General features: G+C 37.9%; 1 protein-coding gene across 1 annotated transcript; it reads right to left on the bottom strand.

Moving 5' to 3' along the window:
• Positions 1–260: 260 nt before the first annotated feature.
• On the bottom strand, positions 261–19,021 carry EXOC5 (exocyst complex component 5). Its single transcript, XM_009875890.1, has 17 exons — positions 18,880–19,021; positions 18,299–18,493; positions 13,905–13,969; positions 13,476–13,504; positions 13,215–13,324; positions 12,691–12,735; positions 12,454–12,594; positions 11,302–11,384; positions 10,613–10,822; positions 10,301–10,336; positions 9,263–9,410; positions 7,150–7,258; positions 6,313–6,433; positions 5,810–5,896; positions 3,013–3,121; positions 1,852–2,067; positions 261–1,395 (listed from the first exon to the last, which is right to left on the bottom strand). Exons 1-17 carry the CDS (start codon positions 18,982–18,984, stop codon positions 1,207–1,209), a joined length of 1,998 nt encoding a protein of 665 aa, XP_009874192.1. The 5' UTR covers positions 18,985–19,021; the 3' UTR covers positions 261–1,206.
• Positions 19,022–19,450: the final 429 nt, after the last annotated feature.

The following is a 19,450-nucleotide window of genomic DNA, read 5'->3' on the forward strand; positions in this document are numbered from 1 at the left end:
AAAGCTGCCCCAGATGTTTCAAATATCACTCCCGTTTCAGTTCACTATACGCACACTATGGGTCCATCTCAGAAAGACCTGGAACAAACACTGGAGCACAACAGACCCGGAAGCAGTCCGTCTCCAGTATTAAAGTTATGATCAGTGGAAGAGGAGCTTTTGCACACTTCAACATTTTATATTGCTCAGGCACTGAGGATCAGTTGTCTTCAGCATAGGAATTTTCAGCTCTAGGTTTTTGCTAGAGCTGCTGTCCATTCCCTCCACGTCTGAAAAACTGGGCTACATTTTATCCTTTCACTGCATTGTAACTTGGATTTATTTACATACAAAACGAGAGAAAGTTCTCTTACATTAACCCAGCAATGGGCACCTTCACCTTGTAATAAGAATGCCTCAGGGAATGCAGCTGCATTTACTTTTTGAGCATACATAAAATTCAGTGTGCCAGTATCAAACAAGCAGTAATGTCAGATCATACAATGCCAACACATTTCAGCAGGCCCTTGACTATTAGGTACAAAAAATCCCAACCAATCAAAGCCAAAGAACCAAAAAAAACCACACCCTAAAACTTTTCACCACTTTAGTTCTGTTTAGAATGTTACACAATTAATAAATTACATCTTTCTGGGAAACTGTTGCTTTTACTCCTACATCTCAAAGAAATTCCAAGCTAATTAATTAGAGCAAGAAATTACATTGAGCAGGGTAACGTTTTAAATGAAAGAAATGACTTAGAAACACCAATCAAAGATAATTTGATTATGATTAGCTGTGCTGAAGTCTAAGTCATTAAAATTGATGAAGCATGTTTTTACACTGGTCTACTCTATGTAATCCATTACCTACGCTATGCTCTGTAGTTCAAGTCTAACAAATGGTATCTGATAATTCAATATCGAAGACTAAAATACTTTCAACGCACCACTTGCTTTCCTACACCGACATGTTTCCAATAAAAAATAAAATCAGTAGCAAGTAGATTAGCAAACTTCTTCACTGGGAGAACTTCAGCTTACATGAAATATTCAGACTTTTACCTGCTCACCTTCTACATAGTCAGGTTTAAATATGGCTGCTGCTGCTTTATTCTGAACAGTCATTATCCCACAAAAGTTACAACCATGGTTTGGTAAGAAATCATTTCCTGTGCTTTCTAACAACTAAGGCCTGCCCAAAGGTACAACACCCCTTTCCATGCTCTCAGCTGAAGTGACGAGCAAGACGAGCAGACCTATAATCAACACGCAGCTGAACAAAGGAGTGAAGGATGTTCTTGTCCAGATTAGCAAGTTGTTCTCCTGAGCAAACTTGCTTTAAATTATCCGGGGCTACAACCAGAAGATTGCAAAGTGCATGCAAAGTATCAAAGAGTTGTAACACCAGCGCAATCTGTAGTTAAAAGAGAAAAAGAAAACAACAACAGATGAGTTAGAGTTGCCTGAAGTCTCGTAACACAATATCCATCTAGATCTTCCGAATACTTCCTCCCAAAAGAGAATTCACATCTATCGCTCTCTCCTCGTGTGCATAAATATACACACACACACATCTGTGTGGGATGTGCACACACACACAAAATTACACATAGAAGACATAATAATGCAAACCCAACACTACTTCAATATACACACACAGCCTGCAAGCAAAAACATGCAAACAGGGAACTGGTCTTCAGTCACGATGAAGAGCTGCTCGTCTAGTGAAGGAATATATAACACCAGTATGCAAAACTGTGATGTTCAAATAGAAACAACCTATTTTTCCAAAGAAAAAACATCTGATAAAAAATAAAGTCCTGCTGCTAATTTCAACATGGCTGTACAACACCAACCTGTACATGCTTACCTTGAAGTCTTTGGCACACTTCCTATATTCAGCCACGTCGCAGATAGCTAACATGCCTCCCATGCAACTGTAGGAATATTGCTGTAGGTGTTCATAGATAAGACGATGAAAGCGAACTCCAAGCTCCATCAAAACTGTGTCCACATTCTTACCATCCATAGAATTTCTAATCTTTTCCACCTGCTTTCTAACATAGCCACAGACTTTAACACAAGCCTAAAGAAAAAAAAATTAATAAATTTGGTAACTTTTCAGAAATCTGGTCTTTTCCAAGTGGCTTCCACATCACAAGCTGAGCATCAGCCTTTAAACTTCCCACAACATATCACTGAAAATAGTAATTTTCCAGTTAATAGGTTTCCAACAGTTTTATTTGCCATACAAAGACACAAAAACGCAATTAGAAAGATGGATGCAAGACAATATTCAATTAAATTATAGCTCATACCAGTTCAGAATAGAACAACTCAATCTGGTATTTTAACTCACACAATGATCAGCCAAGGAGGGGCAGGGGGGAGAGGAAAAGTGATTAAAAAGCTCTTGTCAGCTGCAATTGTAAACATAAATTAACAGCCATGAAGGCACCTGCACCCCTCCCACATAGTACCAGCCTCTAAGTCCTCCTGCTCCACCTCTCCCATTCCCACTTGGCTGCAGGCATTCAGGGAACACTCTCCCAGTGACTGTAGCTTGTTCTCCTCTCTGCACTGTTCCCCAACAAGGGGAGCCTGATGTACCCCAGCACTCAGCTCCACTGCAGCCCACAGGCTGGGACACAGACAGATTTGGTGGTAGAGAGATAACGTTCTGCAGCAAAGAACATTCATGTCATACCCATGAAGCTCTGTCATACTCCTGCCATTCTAAGGGGAAAAGCTACTCATCAATTAGAGAGTACCTGGTAATTGATTTCCTGAAACTGATAGCTTAAAGCTAATTATCAGCTAAAACCCTTGTTCCAAATCTGGGCCTCTTGGGAGGTGGGGAAAGAACATGACAGTTCATCCAGCACCTATTGATTTTATCTGACACTAAATACAAAACCGCTCATGTTCCTTTTCAGCTTGAGAAAATAGCCCACAGAATTTGGAGGTGCTTAGTGGGAAATGGAACAGTTAAGTCTCAGTTCATCAGTATTAATTTACTTAGTTTACTTACATTAGTATATTGAATCAAAACATTGTTTTCATCTTCTGGTTTAAAATCTGTCTTCTTCTGCTCTGCAGCCAAGATGTGCTTCATCTGTCCAATCATACAATTCAGTGTCCTTTAAAGTTACAAATGCAGATTGGGTTTTGAAGGGAACATCTTAATTTTCTTGGATTTTTATATTGACATATGTTAGTGTGACTCGACGCAAAAGCAAGCATCATAAATCCATGAGGTAAAAAAACCCCAGCACCTAACATTCGAGTAATCTACAGAAGATACCTTAAAAGCAAGTATTTATGCTAGGACATGTCAAAGGAAATAATTCATTTGACAAACATGCACACACACATACACACTCTGCTGAAGTTGCAATGCAATTCAGTACAGAAGATACACTTGATTTAAGTAAGCACAACTGCTTTTGGAAAAGGAGAATCAACCAAAAAAAACAACCCGGCCACTCTAAAAAAAAAAAAAAAAAAAAAAAATAGAAAAGAATCTTTCCTCCAAGTTCAGCATCTTGAAGCACAGCACATAGCATGCTGGCCAGCTGGTTTTAAAGGGAACACATTAATTATAAGGTAATCTATTCAAATTTAGCTCTTCAGAGAAATTGTGTAGTGGTCTTCAATGCAGAGGGCATCAGAAAGCTAAAGGAAACATTCCAAAGAGTTCGGCAGGATCAGATCACGTTGTGTATTTCTCAGGAGCAGGCACCAGGAAACACTTGGAAAACGAAGCTTCTTTGTGAGAGCTTGGTTGGTTCTGTTGTTTTCAGAAATTTAATAGAATTTTATCGTGTCATTTACTTCTCCCTTATAGGATTTATCTTTTCAGAACATTATCTGAAGTCAAGGCCCTGGTTTACTTTTAAGTCCAAACCAAAGGTCAAACAGCAAAGCAGCCGAGAGAGGCTGTGTACCTCCCTCCGTGCCTGCCTTTGCCAGGAACCTCCCCCTGTCCCTCCTTTCTTTTTTTCTTCCTTTCCTCATCCCCCTCAGCCCCAATTTCAACCTCCCCAGAGAAAACACAGTCAAGGCCATGACAGGCCTTGAAGGATTCAGGTTAATGTTAAGGGGAGAACAATATATACGTATCCAACAAAGGTCCTTTTCTCCTGTGCGCAGAGCTCAGACTTGAATTCAGGCATATCGCATTCATCAATTCACATATCAAGAGAAATAAAGAAATTACATCTTACATTTTCCTCAATTTCCATTTTCACTAAATGCTCCCAGAATGCTATTTATACAGAATATATACTAAAAGAATGGACTAATTTTGTTTGGCTAATAAATCGCTTTTACAGAGGTAGGCAATTGCTATGAAAAGCATTCAAGAAGCTGTGATTTTACTTTTACAGATTGGGTAATGTTAAAACCATCAACGTTTAGAAATTTGCTTTTCTTTTTTAAACTCGATCATTCCTTTCAGCAAGTCAATCAGTTCTGAACAGCATTAGTGTCATCACAAAGCAGCATGTAGGCAAGCATGCAAACACACTTCACATGTAACATTCACCTCAAAAATAATAACCTCTGTTTCATATGGGCCAAAGCACAAGTGTTTTTGAAGCCTGCACCCACAAACCTTTGAGCATACCATTTTCGAAGAGGGATTCGTTCTATGTCTATCACTTTTAAGAGAGTAATTATTTTACAGTTACAAACTACTCTAATGCCGATGACCTACCTGCATCTGTCTACATCTAAGGTTACGGCCTTAACGATTCAAGTATTCCAGAGTTTGTGTTTAAACCTCTAAGGTCTCTTCCAATAGGAGCAGCTAAAAATCTCAACTGGCACTTACACATCCTTTATCATCTCCACCTTTCATTTCACATCTACAGAAGATGCAGGTGCAAATAATAAATCTAATCTCTTCCCCATCTCTCTGCAGAAAACACCCAGCAGGATGCAAATACAATGCCTGCTTCTCCTATACAGTGCTGCTCTTACCGCTCTCCAGTATGGGTGATCCTTACTAAAACCTTAATAACGACTTCCAGAGTACACCACGTTACCCTCATTACTCACAGGATGGTTTGTTTCTGTTACTGCAGAGAGAAAACAGGCACCGAGAGCTGAGCTAACATGTTCTAGGTAGAGTAATGCCACCCTAAAACATGGGAACACTACATGCTTCCCTGACCAAAGTAAGGCATCGCCCAAAAGATGAATTTCCTAATATTAAGTGTGCTAGTTTGTTATTTTCCTCTGCTACAAACCAGCTATGATTTTAATTTATTTTTATAGCTATCCCCAAATTTTTATTTGGAATGGAAAAAGAAAAAAAGATTAAATGAGTCATAACCTCAAAGCAAGTCAATTTCAGGATCAAAATTATTCCAGGTCTACAGATTTCTATGACTAGGTCTAATCCACAGCACTGCACAGATTGAAGCAAATCATGTAACCTATTTTTGTCAAACTTTGCTCCTGATGGAAATCCTGCAAGTCTTTAACCTATTTCAATCATCATTCCTCCCTCCTTTAAAGTAGAAAAAAGTAGTTTGAGACAATAAGGTAAAATTGAATTATTGCACTCTTTCACCAAAATGAAAATCCTTTTAACGTTCTTCTAGAAGTATTTATGGGTCAGAAATCCACCATAAAAAATATGAACCTTTATAACAAATAAAATTCAAATTTCCTATGCATAATAATGCATATATATGGGGTGTTTTTTTTAAAAAAAATGAACAATTTTGCATTCAGAAATAATTCATCTTTAAAAGGAAAGCTACATCACAAGGAGTTTTAAAAGAATTAAGGATTAATAGAAAGTTTAAATTTCTACTTGCCTATCAATGCCCATGTCTAGCTTCACTTCCATTTGTTCTATGATATCCTTTTTCTTCTGAAGGCATTCAGATAATTTTGGAGATGAACTGCAACAGTACACAGAGGGTTGGGTGTGTGACAGAGCATTCAATCATCAAAACAAATTTGTCTGCTGAGTCTGCTACTTAAAACAGGATTTTGTGAACATTTCCCATCCCATGAAAAATGACTGGTTTAGATGGAGCGAGCTGGCTTCAGAACAACAAACCAACAGGCTGGAGAGACACCTGACCCCGAGCAGGGTCTGCCAGTTGTGGCCGGGGAACACCGTGAGGCAGCACTCCTGAGCAGGTCCCTGCAGCTCCTGCCAGTCCCTGGCAGGCAGGTGAGCAAACACAGCTCACTGGTTTCCCTCTTCCCCATTCTATTACATATCTTAATAGAGATGAGGAATGAAAAAAAAATTGTTTTCTTCAACAGAAGTGGCCATTCACAAAGGAAATGCTAATCAAATTAAAGGTACCTGATCAATGGCATCAGATGATCATTGAACTGCTTGTCAAATAAATGGAAAATAGTATTGGCCTGGTGGACAACATCCAAGAAATAAAGATTTGCATTCTTTGAATCAGAAGAGGGAATGCCTAAAGCAAAGAAGGTTTCATTAGAATTGTAACGATATGCAGTTCTTAGAATTAGCATGGTGATTTTTTAAATATGCAGAATTTTGTCATGAATGCTTAAATCACAGGCTTAGTTTCAAAAATTTACCATGGTGCCTTATAGAGAATACTTCTCATAGCTATATCAGGTAATATCCATAAGCACTGAAATATCTTCCTTTAAAAATTTCTAAAAGTAAAATGGAACAGCCAATTCAAATAATTCTTCAGAACACAAGCTTTCGGCTTTCATGTAAGAAAGATGTTGACATTTTAACTTCTTTAATACAAGGAGTTTTCTTATTTACTGTCACTCTTTAAAATGCACAGTTTACAAGCAAGCATGGAATCTTTATAAAATGTAAGTCTTATACCTTTATACTTATACCTCAGTATAAAAATATTCTCCTGCTATGGCACAGAGAACAATTAGAAGAGGTAGGGAGTGCTGCTGTCCCAATTTCTGTGATACAAATGGTTTTGAGGACAGCGGCACATTTCCATCTGTGCATCAATTCCCCAAAATCGAAGTTACACTTTAGAAGACATTAAATGCTGACTCCCAAATACATAAAACGAATTTCATTTAACCAATACATTTTGAACAAGGCCAATCAATAAGGCACAGCAAGGCTCTGCAAAGATCACCTGCAGAAAAAGGTCAATCAAATGAAATGCTCAGAAAATATTATACTCACCAGCAAGGCCCGTTTCTAATGCATAATCGATGTGTTCAGTACATAAGAAATCTACAAGCATAGAAAAAATTCTGAAGGCGTTCTTGGGTAAGTCAGATGGATCCGAGAGCTTTAAAGAAAAAAAAAAATTATCCTAAAGGTCAGTTCTACATATATTTGAAAGTTTATCTGATATTGCACAGAGGATAAGCTTAAAATCTAACAAGTATTCCAGAATAATTGGAATTTTATTCTAAATGATGAGTATCCGTAGCAAGAACTGTTCAGGAGCAGCCTTTAATATCAATAAGCCCTTCAGCATTAACACGTAAACTGAAGCTAGGGCACTACAGGATGCTACAAAAAGCAAAAGCATAAACAGCTTCTGATAATAATAATAAAGGAAATAATTCATCAATAGTCATTAACACACAATTGTCCAGATGTAATCTCAGGAATTACCTAAACTATATAAACCAGATGCCGGGAAAATGTATATAGAAAAAAAAAAAATTGAAAAATGACCCTATCTATACCTTGCCTTTCTTTTTCTCTTTTACTACACTTCTGCCACTGACTACAGTCAGGGACAGGTCTCTGTGTTAAACAGACCTTCAGTGTCACCCAGGGCAGCTGTTCTTTTACCACCACCACTCTACTGCAGATAACAATAATGCAGATTCAACCTCAGCTGCGTTTATCTCAGCTCAGCTGGAGTCGATGGAGCATGACAATTTTTTATTAAGTGAAATAATGCCCCCACACATGCAGAGCATCTGTACCTTCATGAGCTGCAAGCAACTTGGGATTTTGGCAAGCAACCTGTCAGTAAACACCTTTGCTAAAGAAAAACGTGACAGGGCTTTTGCACTAAGAAATACGGCTTTGGTTTTTAAGGAATTATGTGAAGACTTTATGAAGCTAAGAGTAAGAAAGATTACTACTGCCATTCAAGTTAATTTACATAACACTCCTAAAATTTTCTGCTGTATTCCCAAAGAAACCCAAACACCAAATGCTGCAACATACAGTTATTCAGAATTACCAACTTATTTTTCCTATAGTTGGGATAGACACTCTATCTGTCACATAAATAAAAATATTACAATTAGTTAGCCAGGGACATGTTTAACTTCTCTTTTGCACGGTGCGTTGCCCTGACCACAAACAAAAGCCTAGCAGCATGTACGATAATGGAGGTTTACACCTGTAATTCTAAAGATCTCCTTATATGCCAAAATCTGCTTAGCACTGGTTCCCACCCCAACACATTCAATTGTTTTCAGACCAAATAGAAAACAAAAACAAAACAAAAAGTTGTACACAATTAGAAAAAGTCAGGAAGGTGGGCATCCCAGTGCGTGCAGGTAACGCTGCTGCAGCTGCATTTTCTTCTTTCTTTGGCCCCTTGAAGTCTAAGAAATACTAACTTCTAAACATCTAAAACGTGAAGATTTTCCGCACTAAGTTAAATTAGAACATCAGAGGCATTGAAATGTCAGAAATCAGTGTAGTCAGCTAATAAATTCCTGGCATTTAAGTTCGCAATTCAGTTTTAAGCAGTTTCCTTTACACTAAAGTATCAGACAAATCAGTGATTGATAGGCAGTAAACCCACCGATTTAATCAGAAGCAAAACACTTTTTTTTTCCTTTTTTATTAGACTAAAGCATTTGAAGAACAGTAGAGGGTTACCAAAGTAAACCATGTTAAAGATTATTCCTCTCAGTATTTTATTGGTTATATTTTCTAATGTTAGAAGAAATAGCACTAGACACAGGAAAATAAATGTTGAACTATTCACTGTATTTTTTAAAGCAGGAAAAAAATTACACCAAAGGCTTCAAGCTTTGGGTCTAATTTAGTAAGAAAAGCAATGTAGACAATAGGTTTAACCCTCTTCCGCTTCTGCCAAAACCAGACAGTATTAAAAATGAGAAAATACAACTAGATCCACGTTTAAAAAGCAAATCCTTAGCCCCCACCATGACTCCGATTCAGTAAAAAACACAAAAGATAATTTGTTTGATAACATCCTTCCTTCCCATCACACTTCAACTGAAAAATGAACCATAAGATTTAATTTCACGCACAAAATTATACCACTAAGGGAGATCACAGGAAGCAAACTTACCCTGTGACATCTTTCAAAAGCTTGTTTAGTTTCTTGCAAAAGGTTAACCACCACTTCTTGCGACAGAAAAGTTTCTCCATGTGTGTCAATACTTGGCCCCAACGGTAAGTTTGTACGTTGCCTTATTCTCTCTTTGAGGTCTTGAATACTAGAACAAAGACACACCAAAAGAAGATTTCACTGTGTGGAAATTTTGATGCTCAAATTCAACAGTGTTGAATTGTTGTTAACTTAAACAAGAACCCGAGACACAGTTTAGGATATGCAAGCATTAAGACAGCCTCGCAAGCTTAAAAAAATTGTGGGTAAATGCAAAACTACCAGCTCTGATCCCACGGTTAACTGTGTTCTACCATGGCACGCTCACACCACGGGACTGGGTATTCCCCATTGCAGAATGAGAGTGATTTCAAGTGAATCTTACGGCACTTATGCCCTGTGGACGAAGTGTAGCCTCCACACAGACTGACACCTTGTACTTTCCAAACACTAATGAGAGCTTTCTCTTATCCATGCCCACAAATCCTCTCATCCTCATCCACTATCTGCTCGGCAGTCCTGATTTAGTCAAGCATGCTCCAACACATTTCCATGCATAAAACAACCCATAAAGTCAGTCACTACAACCAATTTAATTTTCCCCTAGAAAATTAAATCTTCATCTGTGGGGTTTTTTTTAATTCATTTAATTACTTTGCTGCTGCTGTTCTCTCCAAATCACTTCTCATGCCTGACACACTGAACCCAGTAGCAACTTGAAAGATGCAGTAGTCTTATCACCTCTGCTTCACGCAAGTTACAATTCTTCCTTTCCCGTTCCTCACTACTCCTTCATTAGAGTATCTCTACCCTGAGGATAATGAAGTCTTGTTTTACCTTTCTCTAAGTCCATTGCATCTTCTGGGCTCATTAAGAGCTTTCTCACTGACATTGCTATGGTCTTTTCCCCTTCCTAGGTCTTGGGAGGGGACCACAAGACCTGGGCAGGTGAAAAAAAATGTACGCTTTTAGATACACACATATACATGCTTTAGGTACCTTAATTTTGCTTCAGTCCTTTTGTGGATCTGGGTCCTAAGTTGAAACATAGGTTTAACTGGTATTTTTCACTTCCCAGGAGCTTATAAATACCATGCATCACCTTTCACATGTACCGAGAGCAATATACTTTTATTTAGCAGAAGTTAACATAAAGTGATAGCAAATTATAAAAAAAAAAGCTGTAGGTCATTTCAGAAGCTTGTTCTTTTGCAGTTCATCATTGCATATCTGACATGGCAAATATTATGTTTCTCCCCTTGCCACCTCCCTTCCATTTTAAAAGCACAAAACTTGACAGAAGAAACTTACCCTCCGGTGCCAATGGACCTCTTCTGGTGGTTTTTGGAATCATAATAGCGTTGCAGAATCATAGCGCTCCTACTTTTCAAATAGCCAATTTCCACCTCAATATAATTCTCCAGGTAGGAAATGAAAATGGATTTGATAAGCTTAGACAAGAAAGTCTGCTTATCAGTACCCAAGTTAAATTCCATCAATTTGCTTGACAGATTAGTAGTTCTTTATGCAAAAGAAACAAAGAAGGGGAGAGGAGGAGAAGGTTGAATTTGTATGAATTACAGCATTACATGTTTGTAAAGCACATAGCACAACGGAATCCTGATTGCGATTAAGACTTCTAGCAGCTTTACACTTAAGTAAAGAATTCCACATAATTCACATTTAATTACATACAGTACAATTACAACCAAGTAAGTTGCCAGTGAGTTGCAGAGGACTGGGTTTTACACAGTTTAAAAATTACTCTTGAAGATCACTTTACAAAAAAAAACAAACAACAAAACTTCCCATGAAAAGTAATAATGGCAATTTTAAACTTTCTTTAGGAAAGCAGTCATTGTAGACTTAATGACCATAAAAAAAAAAACCTCAATTCTTATGAGTTTAATTTTTTTTTGTTTCTCTGCCTACATCTTGATAATAAATTGATCTGCTGCAAAAGAATATCTACAACAATTTCATCATTAATGTATAAATACCTTGTATATAGATCATAGAGATTCTTAAGATACTGTTCTGCATCTGATTTCCTGTGCTCTTCTAGTTGGTCCTTCACGTAACTCTGTAAAATTTGGGTACATCTGTTAAATTAACTTTCAACTTGCTAGACTCTATGTAGTTTACTGCAAAGTCTTACTTAAGGTATTCATATAGTCTTTGTTTTTAAATCCCTAATTTACAGATCCCGCATTATCTACAGATAGAGTTAAACACATTTTTTTAGAAGAAAATTATTTTATAATACAAAGCAGTACTGTGTGAAGCAAAGACAAAAGATGGATCGCTTTGAAAATACACTTGACCAACAAACACAAAATCCACACTTTCTAAGACTAAAAAGCGCTGGAGGCCTCGAGGCATTTCTGCCGTGACAGTAAGCAAAGGACATGCTTACATATTTGCTTATCGTAATAGATAGACAAAGCAGATACAAGCTTAGAGCCTTCTTGTCATTGAATACCTGGACAAAAATATTATCTACCATAAAATACTAAGTCGCAACTGAGACAAACTGAAACACAAGTCCATCTCTATGTTATAAGGAGAGTAATACCTGCAGGGAAACCGCTTTTTGGAATAAATAGTGATGTAGCTCACTTTGCACACTTAACTGAACATATTTCCAAGATGGAAAACTTAATGTTTTCAACTCTTCCAGACTTCCCTATAAATATTGCATTAGCTGTAAGACAGTATTCACAACCTAAGTTATTCTCGCTTCTTTAATGCTAACTTCACACATGAAACCCAATTCCAAGAATGAATGGATTAAAGATACTTAGTAAATGTGAAACTTCTCTTCCTGATGTGTTCTTGGTAGGGGGCATACAGAAGAAATCAAGTATGTGTACGACATCTTGTGAATTAGCTAATGAACACACTGATTCCCTTATAATTCTACATACTGAATTTAAGTATTTTCAGTTGCGCTACATTCAGAGCACAGGACATTTTATTTGCTATAGGCTTGATTATTTCTCTGAACTGTTACAGAGCAACCAGCTGTGATTCTACATCCTTATCCAGGATTACAAACATTGTAAATTCTCATTAATTGTTATTACTAGATACAATATTTTCAGACGAAAGGTCTCCTCAGTGAACTTTAGCATGTTAAAATTGGGAAATACCTGAAGTTTAACTTCAAAGATATTTTGAATGAGTTTGGCTAACACAGTCTCTGGATTGCTAAAGACTTCTCCAACTTGTTTATTCACTCGTTGGCAGAGAATGGCTGCATCTTCAAAGACGTCATTCCTCAGGAATGCACCCTAGGGTTTTAGAAGATGTCATAATATGTTTACAACCCCCTATAAGACAAAATAAATCGAAACCCAAAGAGATACATGTAAAACAAAACACATTACCTCTTGACACTGTTTTATGTACACATCAACGCAATGGGAATAGCCCTACGGAAGGAGTAAAATAATTCGACATTAAAGTATGTTCTTCATGCTTTCAGTATAGAAAGAAATCAAGGAAATACAGCACCTCTGAAAAAGCTACTGCAAAAAAATACAGATTCATTGAAAATGCAGACTCTTTCAGACCCATTTTTGTCACAAAACTAGCGTTAACATCACTCCTCACCACTCTACAGGGATATACACCACAGGTGTCAACATTCTCGAGCATGAAAGTCAGTTTGTGCGCATACAAGAAAAGATTATCTTAGAATGGTCTCTGTTAACACTGACTCCAATCCCCCATCATCCACCTCTTATTCCCCTGCATTTGCTTTCAGATGGAACACTTTGTTATTTTTAAAGTTCTAAGCATTATCTGATATGGTGGTTGCACCCCTGCAAATATGTTCACTCGCAGCAGGCACTTGCTGCACCATGGGTTCGTTTATTTATCTATTTACATTAAAACCATCAGTTTTTACCTTAAAATGAAGTAAAACTGCTGCTACTTCTCTCATTCTGTAGATTTCACCTCTCCGCTGTGCACCTGTAAACTCTTGAATTAGCTGGCACTCTAAATCATGGTACTTACCTGGAAAGGGAAGGGGATAACAACAAAATCCATCAGGCTACGCAATATAAGCACTGACAAAAACTGTAATTCTGACAGTATTGCATACTTCTTTAATCATCTTTAACAATTCAAATACAGGAATAAGGATTGAACTGGAGAGATAACTTACTTGCTATCTTTGATTTTACTTCAGAAAACCTGTTAACGACAAAAATACCACGATTAAATTCAAATCCACATCACAAGAGAAATCACAGACATCCCAGATCATGAGTAACAGACACTCTACTTATAAGTTACATGTTTTATATCCATAAACACCTACAAGCATCTAATTCAAATCTTGCATTAAGTTAGCACAGCAAAATTATCCCATTAAAAGTCTGTTAAGCAGTTTAGGATGTGTATGTAAAGATGATCCTACAACATGAGTGTGTTCACACAAATTCGAGAATAGAGGAGAGAGAAATAAGCACACAATCCATCTCAAAAGCTACACGAATCACTAAGTAAAGCACCAAAAAAGTAGACAAGGGATCAGAAAATTATAGCTATGTGAAGAATTTGTTTTTAAAGAAGATGTTCAGATAGAATTTACCTGTCAAAAGGCAGTTCCTGTGCAATCAAATGTAGTTTCTGAATAATATCTGCTGCCTCTTTAATCTGTTAAGGATAAAACATGATAGAATTATTAAAGAAGGTCTGATTCTGAGTGATTCCTTTCCTCCTCCCCCCACTGTCCAATTTTCATACATGTGGTTCCTATTTCTAAAGCTGGCTGAGTTGATACAGCAGCAGAAAACATCAACCCCTTAAAGTTCCTGTGTGTACTTTTATAAAGCTTAAGTAATTTTTTTTTTAAAAAAAACACATAAATTTATATAGGTCAAACCATGATAAAAAGTCTTTTATCATAAGTTCACGTTGGGCATGTCTGAGTAGATGTCTAAGCTACCTGGACCAAGACCTCATCACTGCACTATGCCAAAAATAGCTGTGCAGCTTGCAGACCCACAGTTCCTCAGAGTTGATTAGATCAGGATGTGGTAGAGCAGTCTCACAAAAACTTGCGCCCTTCCATTCGGGAATAAAAATATAGAACCGTAACACTGAGCTTGCAACATTATGCTTTACAAGTGATTAGGACAAAAGTCCGACTGACTTACAACTAGCCTGCAGTGAAATGGCTAGCAACCCTTTCAGACAGGTCAAGAAAAGCACCTGGGCATTGAATTCTTTGAAATCGATGAAATTAGCTGCAGAGCTGTATCCAAAAAAGCCAGGACGATGCTTGGCAGAGAGAGAGCAGGAGGGGGAAAAAGAAGATCAAAGCAGGGCATAGTTGGAGTACCTCACAACTCTCCCAAGGAAGGAGAAATATAAATTGTATTAGAAATTGCAAACTGAGGTCCAAAACAAAGATCAAGATGAAAGTCAGTTAATCATGCATCTACAAAATTGGAATAGCTGCATGAAGACAAAAGCTAACAATAATGAAATCATTCAGGTTGGAAAAGACCCTTGGGATCATTGAGTCTAATCATTAATCCTACTCCACAAAGCTCACCCCTAGACCATCTCCCCCAACACCACATCTAAAAGACCTTTAAACACACCCAGGGATGGGGACTCAACCACCTCCCCAGGCAGACTAATTTTGCTGCAGAAAACACAGGTAATGCATCATACAACTTTCCGCTAGATGCTGGATAGCAAAACCGTTTATCATTTATTCTTCCACGGGAAATGCACCCAAGCAGCGCTTGTTTCAGTAGGCTGACTAAAACTATAGAAAACACCAATTTGAAACTGTGGGGAAAGGAGCTGGTTGCAAGTGAAGTTCCGTGGATTTAAGCACGAAGCACTGACTGGCACAAACCAGGCGCAGCTCTGGGATAGCTTTACAGGCTTTATTATGGCTGTCTCGGTGACTGGAAGTCACCTCAGAAGGGACAATGAAAACGCTAGCTACTACAACCAATCAAAATCTCTGTAAGTTGACACAAGAGAACATGGAGAATGTGCATTTTATCTTGTTCTTCTTGTTCTTCCAAGGAACTGCAGCGAGGGGAAAGAGGAAAGGAAGCAATGAAATCCCATTCTCAGAGCAGGCTGGGATGAAACACTTTTCAAGAGTAGAACAAGGTAAGAACACAGAGCACGGGAATCGCATTTGGTTGGTTGTTCAGCAAAAAGGGGCGCTCTCATCGAGTACATCCCTTCTGCTTATTTAGAGCAGCTTATGTTCTGAACTGTCAGCTTACAATGGCCTCTTAAGTCAAAAGCAGCTACGCTCCTCAAATAAATCCAATGAAACAGCAGTTATTTCTATTGGCTTACAGCAACCTTAATACCTAACTAACAATTGTGATCATTGCTGATGTCATTAGAGTAGTACAGATATTAGCAGTTATTTACTGATGTTACCAAAAACCAGCCATCCAACAACAACAAAAAGCCCAAACAAACAAAATGCTTCACAAACACAACATTTTCTTTGTTTCCTCTTCACACAATAGCTGTTAAGTAACTTAGATTTTATTGAATTCGGGTCCTTTTCTTATGTGCAACAGAAGCCATGGCAAATCAATTCTCCACGGTTTCTACTTAAATCTGGACATATTTCACTTTTAATTGAATCAGGCTTCTGTAAACTATTATATCAAAATAAATACAGAATCTGTAAAACGCAACTTGAAAATTATCTATCTATAAATACATAGATATGACATATCAGAAAACCATCTGAACACTTGTGGAGAAATAAGGGCAATACAGAATTTTACACACAAAAAATTTGTATGAACAAATTAAAAGGCACTCTGGAATAAACCTGAGTACAGAACATGCAAAGAGAAAAGGATGTGAGAATAACAGTAAACACATTGAACACGGGACAATGCTATTGCACAATAAACAAGTGAGCTGTCAGGTCATTTGGATAGTTTAATTGTTTTAACTGGAATGACTTCTCACTTCAAGACTCTTCAGTACAGGAGAGGGCCTGGTTAGCTGGCAGTGCAAGGAAAACTATTAGATTCAGAGGATGAAGACACATAATACACAACATACGACAAGACAGCAAAGCAAAAAGCTTTCACAGAGTTAGAAATTGCTCAGTGCTGCTGAGGGGAAGTAATATAGGAAACAACAACTGGAGTGTAGGGTGAAAAAAGGAATCCAACAGATGTTAAGAACTGAAACTACTGAAAGAAAATATGAATTCCCTAGGAAATAACTGCCTTGTCGCTCTTTTCTTGCCCCTCCATTCATGGTATCCCCTGCCCAGAATGCCTCAAACAAAAACCCACACTTGTGAGGGATGTAACAGTAAAAAAAAAAAAAAATCACCCTCCAAAACACTATCTAAAATCCACATCAGCTCAAAGATCAGGAAACTCTGAAAAAGCATTAAGGTTTCACATTTAAGAAAATTTGTTATCTCATTCTTTAAAACTATTTTTAGTTCAAAGATATGCTATGATGTGTGATGGCACATGGCTCATGGTCCCAATAAGAAAATGTGCATCCAGAAAATCTTGTTCGTGTTCCCACACACTTCCTCTGCAGACTGGCATAAGACTTCTGGTCTTTACTACATTTGTCCTCTTCGAGAGTTACTGAACATCTTGGCATTCTTCACCGTGTATAAATGTTAATTTGTTTATCAATTTCCAGGTTTACCCTATTTATCTACCAGGTTTTCTAGATCCTCCAACAAAAATTTTTATTTAAGGTATAAGTGAAAACTGACTTCTGTATAAGATTCTTCAGCAGACAACACATAGTTCTAACTTATGCTTTGTTATTTACTATGTTGCCATAAAATTACTTGTAAATGAATATTTTATTTTCCCTTAGGAAAAAAAAAGGAGAAAAAAGAAAATTTATGCAGATCTAGAAAACACCATCCATAGAAGAGCTTTTGTTACGATGAAACCTTTCTGTCTCCCTTGGAAGTCAGAGAAGTTTTTAATGTGCTCCCTCTTTGATCAGGTCAAACCATCAACTGGTAATTATCATATATACACAGACCATGAATTGAAAGTCACTATGCAACAGACTTCTCGGGAATACAACTATACAAAATGATTAGTTTTTCATTTCCCCCGAGAGATACCTTCAGCTCAGAAGAGGGGGGATGACTATTAACCTATTCTCAGGTCCTTTCTGAGTTGCATTTCAAGCACATATATTTTTGCTGAATGTGCAAAGCAAGCTTTTGCCGTTCCCACATACTGTATTTTTTTCCTTACTACAATCATACTGCTGCACAGAACTTAAGGAAAATGGGAAGATTCTTCAGAACACACTTCAAGAAAACTCCAAACCAGCAACTCAGATTTCCCTGTGCAGTTTGAAAGATAAAGTGTGCCCTTTTGCTTACAGCTGGACACTTGTCCTTCAGTTTACTTCTATTAGCCACACCATTCAGATTGTATTTGCTTCATGAACACATTCTTGAAGCACAAGAAAAACAAAATACTTTAACATTGCTTTGAAGTTTTCCTGCCTGGTTCCTCTAAATTCAGAGGGTGGAGACATAACAACAGGACTACACAAAGCCCAAAGGCATGCTGTGACAAAAAGGTATCCAAGGCCAGTGGACTGACCCAACAGAGTGAAGTTTCACAAAGAAGTTTTATTCAGAAACGTCCTGCATTACAGGGTGGATCTGAGGCGCAGGGTTCAAAGGAAAAAGGCAGATATTGTATGCACTCTAAAGTTGCCCTCCCAGCGTTTCTCAAATCTCTGATAATTTCATAAAATGAAAAATGCCAACATTGCCACATAAAGCATTTGTATTCAGTGATGCTTAATCAGCAATCTCCAGCCTAGTGTTGTTAATTTACATTTCAGAACAATGAAACTTTAACAAGTCAGTCACTCACCGTTTTGAAGTCTGACCATGGTAAGTCATGGTAGCAGCTTGTAATTAGGGCAGTACTGCTTATTGCTTTGAACTGCTTTCATCCCGCTGACAGCTCTTACCTTTTCAGAGTTTGTAAAAACATCAGACTTCAGCTCTCCATCCAGAAACTCATTAAAGTATTTCATCAGCTTCTGAGCCTCCACAGCCCGTTGCCGTGGCGTGTTTACCCCCTCCAGCTGGTCGCCAAGGTGACAGACCTTGGTTGCTACATAGCTGATGTGCTCATCTAGTTCTTGGAAATGCTGGAAGGCAACCTGGGAGAACACAGACAGGGACATAAACCTCACTACTTCCATTTACTGTACCTTGGGAAACACTAGATTTATTTCAGTAGGAAGCACAGTGAATGCAAGTATCAGCTTTCCCGGTGCTGCACCTCACAATTACAGAACTACTCAGAACTGCTAATTAAGCGCACACAACTGCTTAAAGTTTAGTGTCTTCTTTTAAACTACTGTGGAGACTCATTACTTTCAAAACAGCCAACACTCATGAATGGAACGTGCAGATAAGCCCCTTTGACAGAGGAAATTGTTTTCCATCAAACTCTCTTTATTCTTATCTCACACAGTAGCATGCCATACCACAAAATGTTAGTAGAGCATGTGATGCACAGCCTAGCAACGGCCATAAATTTTACCTGGTTGCTTTTCTGCAGCTCTTGTACCTTCTTGGCAAACTCCTTTGCTTCCTTCTGGCATTGCTGTTCTAGTTTCTCCACCTTTCTCTGAATCCTTTCATCCATTACCTGTAACTCCTGGATATGATTTACAAATTCTTCCAACAATCTGATTTGAAATAAAATACAGGAAAGTAGACTTTTGAAAGACACTGTCCTCTGCAGAGAGCTTAAAAGAACCTCAAAGAAGTTGCCTACCAGGCTGATACAATGTCTAACTTGCAAATGCCATTTTGTTTGAAACCACATCATGCTAGTTGTGTAGAACTCTAAGCCTACATAAAAACTACATGATCACATAAGAAGCAGGCCAGGGAAGAGGGCAATACCTAAATATCAACCACTCAAGCACACAGCTCTGCCACAGGTACAAAAATCCTTATATCCCCTTATATCCATATGTCTCATATGGACAAAGCGAGCTTAGGCCACTACATCCCTTCAATGTAAGGGCTATATTTCTCCTGTACATGTTACTGTAAACGTATAACTCAACATCCTAATAACAGGCAACGAATACAACCGTATAGTC

Source organism: Apaloderma vittatum, unplaced genomic scaffold, assembly GCF_000703405.1.
Source record: "Apaloderma vittatum isolate BGI_N311 unplaced genomic scaffold, ASM70340v1 scaffold5049, whole genome shotgun sequence".
Classification (NCBI taxonomy): Eukaryota; Metazoa; Chordata; class Aves; order Trogoniformes; family Trogonidae; genus Apaloderma; species Apaloderma vittatum.

Excerpts from the sequence above, each read along its gene's own strand:
- EXOC5 (XM_009875890.1), bottom strand. The coding sequence starts at position 18,984 with ATGGATGAAAGGATTCAGAGAAAGGTGGAGAAACTAGAACAGCAATGC. Across the intron at positions 13,325-13,475 it reads AGTAAAATCAAAGATAGCAA|GTAAGTACCATGATTTAGAG; the intron begins GTAAGTTATCTC and ends TTCCCTTTCCAG. Across the intron at positions 5,897-6,312 it reads CATCTGATGCCATTGATCAG|TTCATCTCCAAAATTATCTG; the intron begins GTACCTTTAATT and ends GTACTGTTGCAG.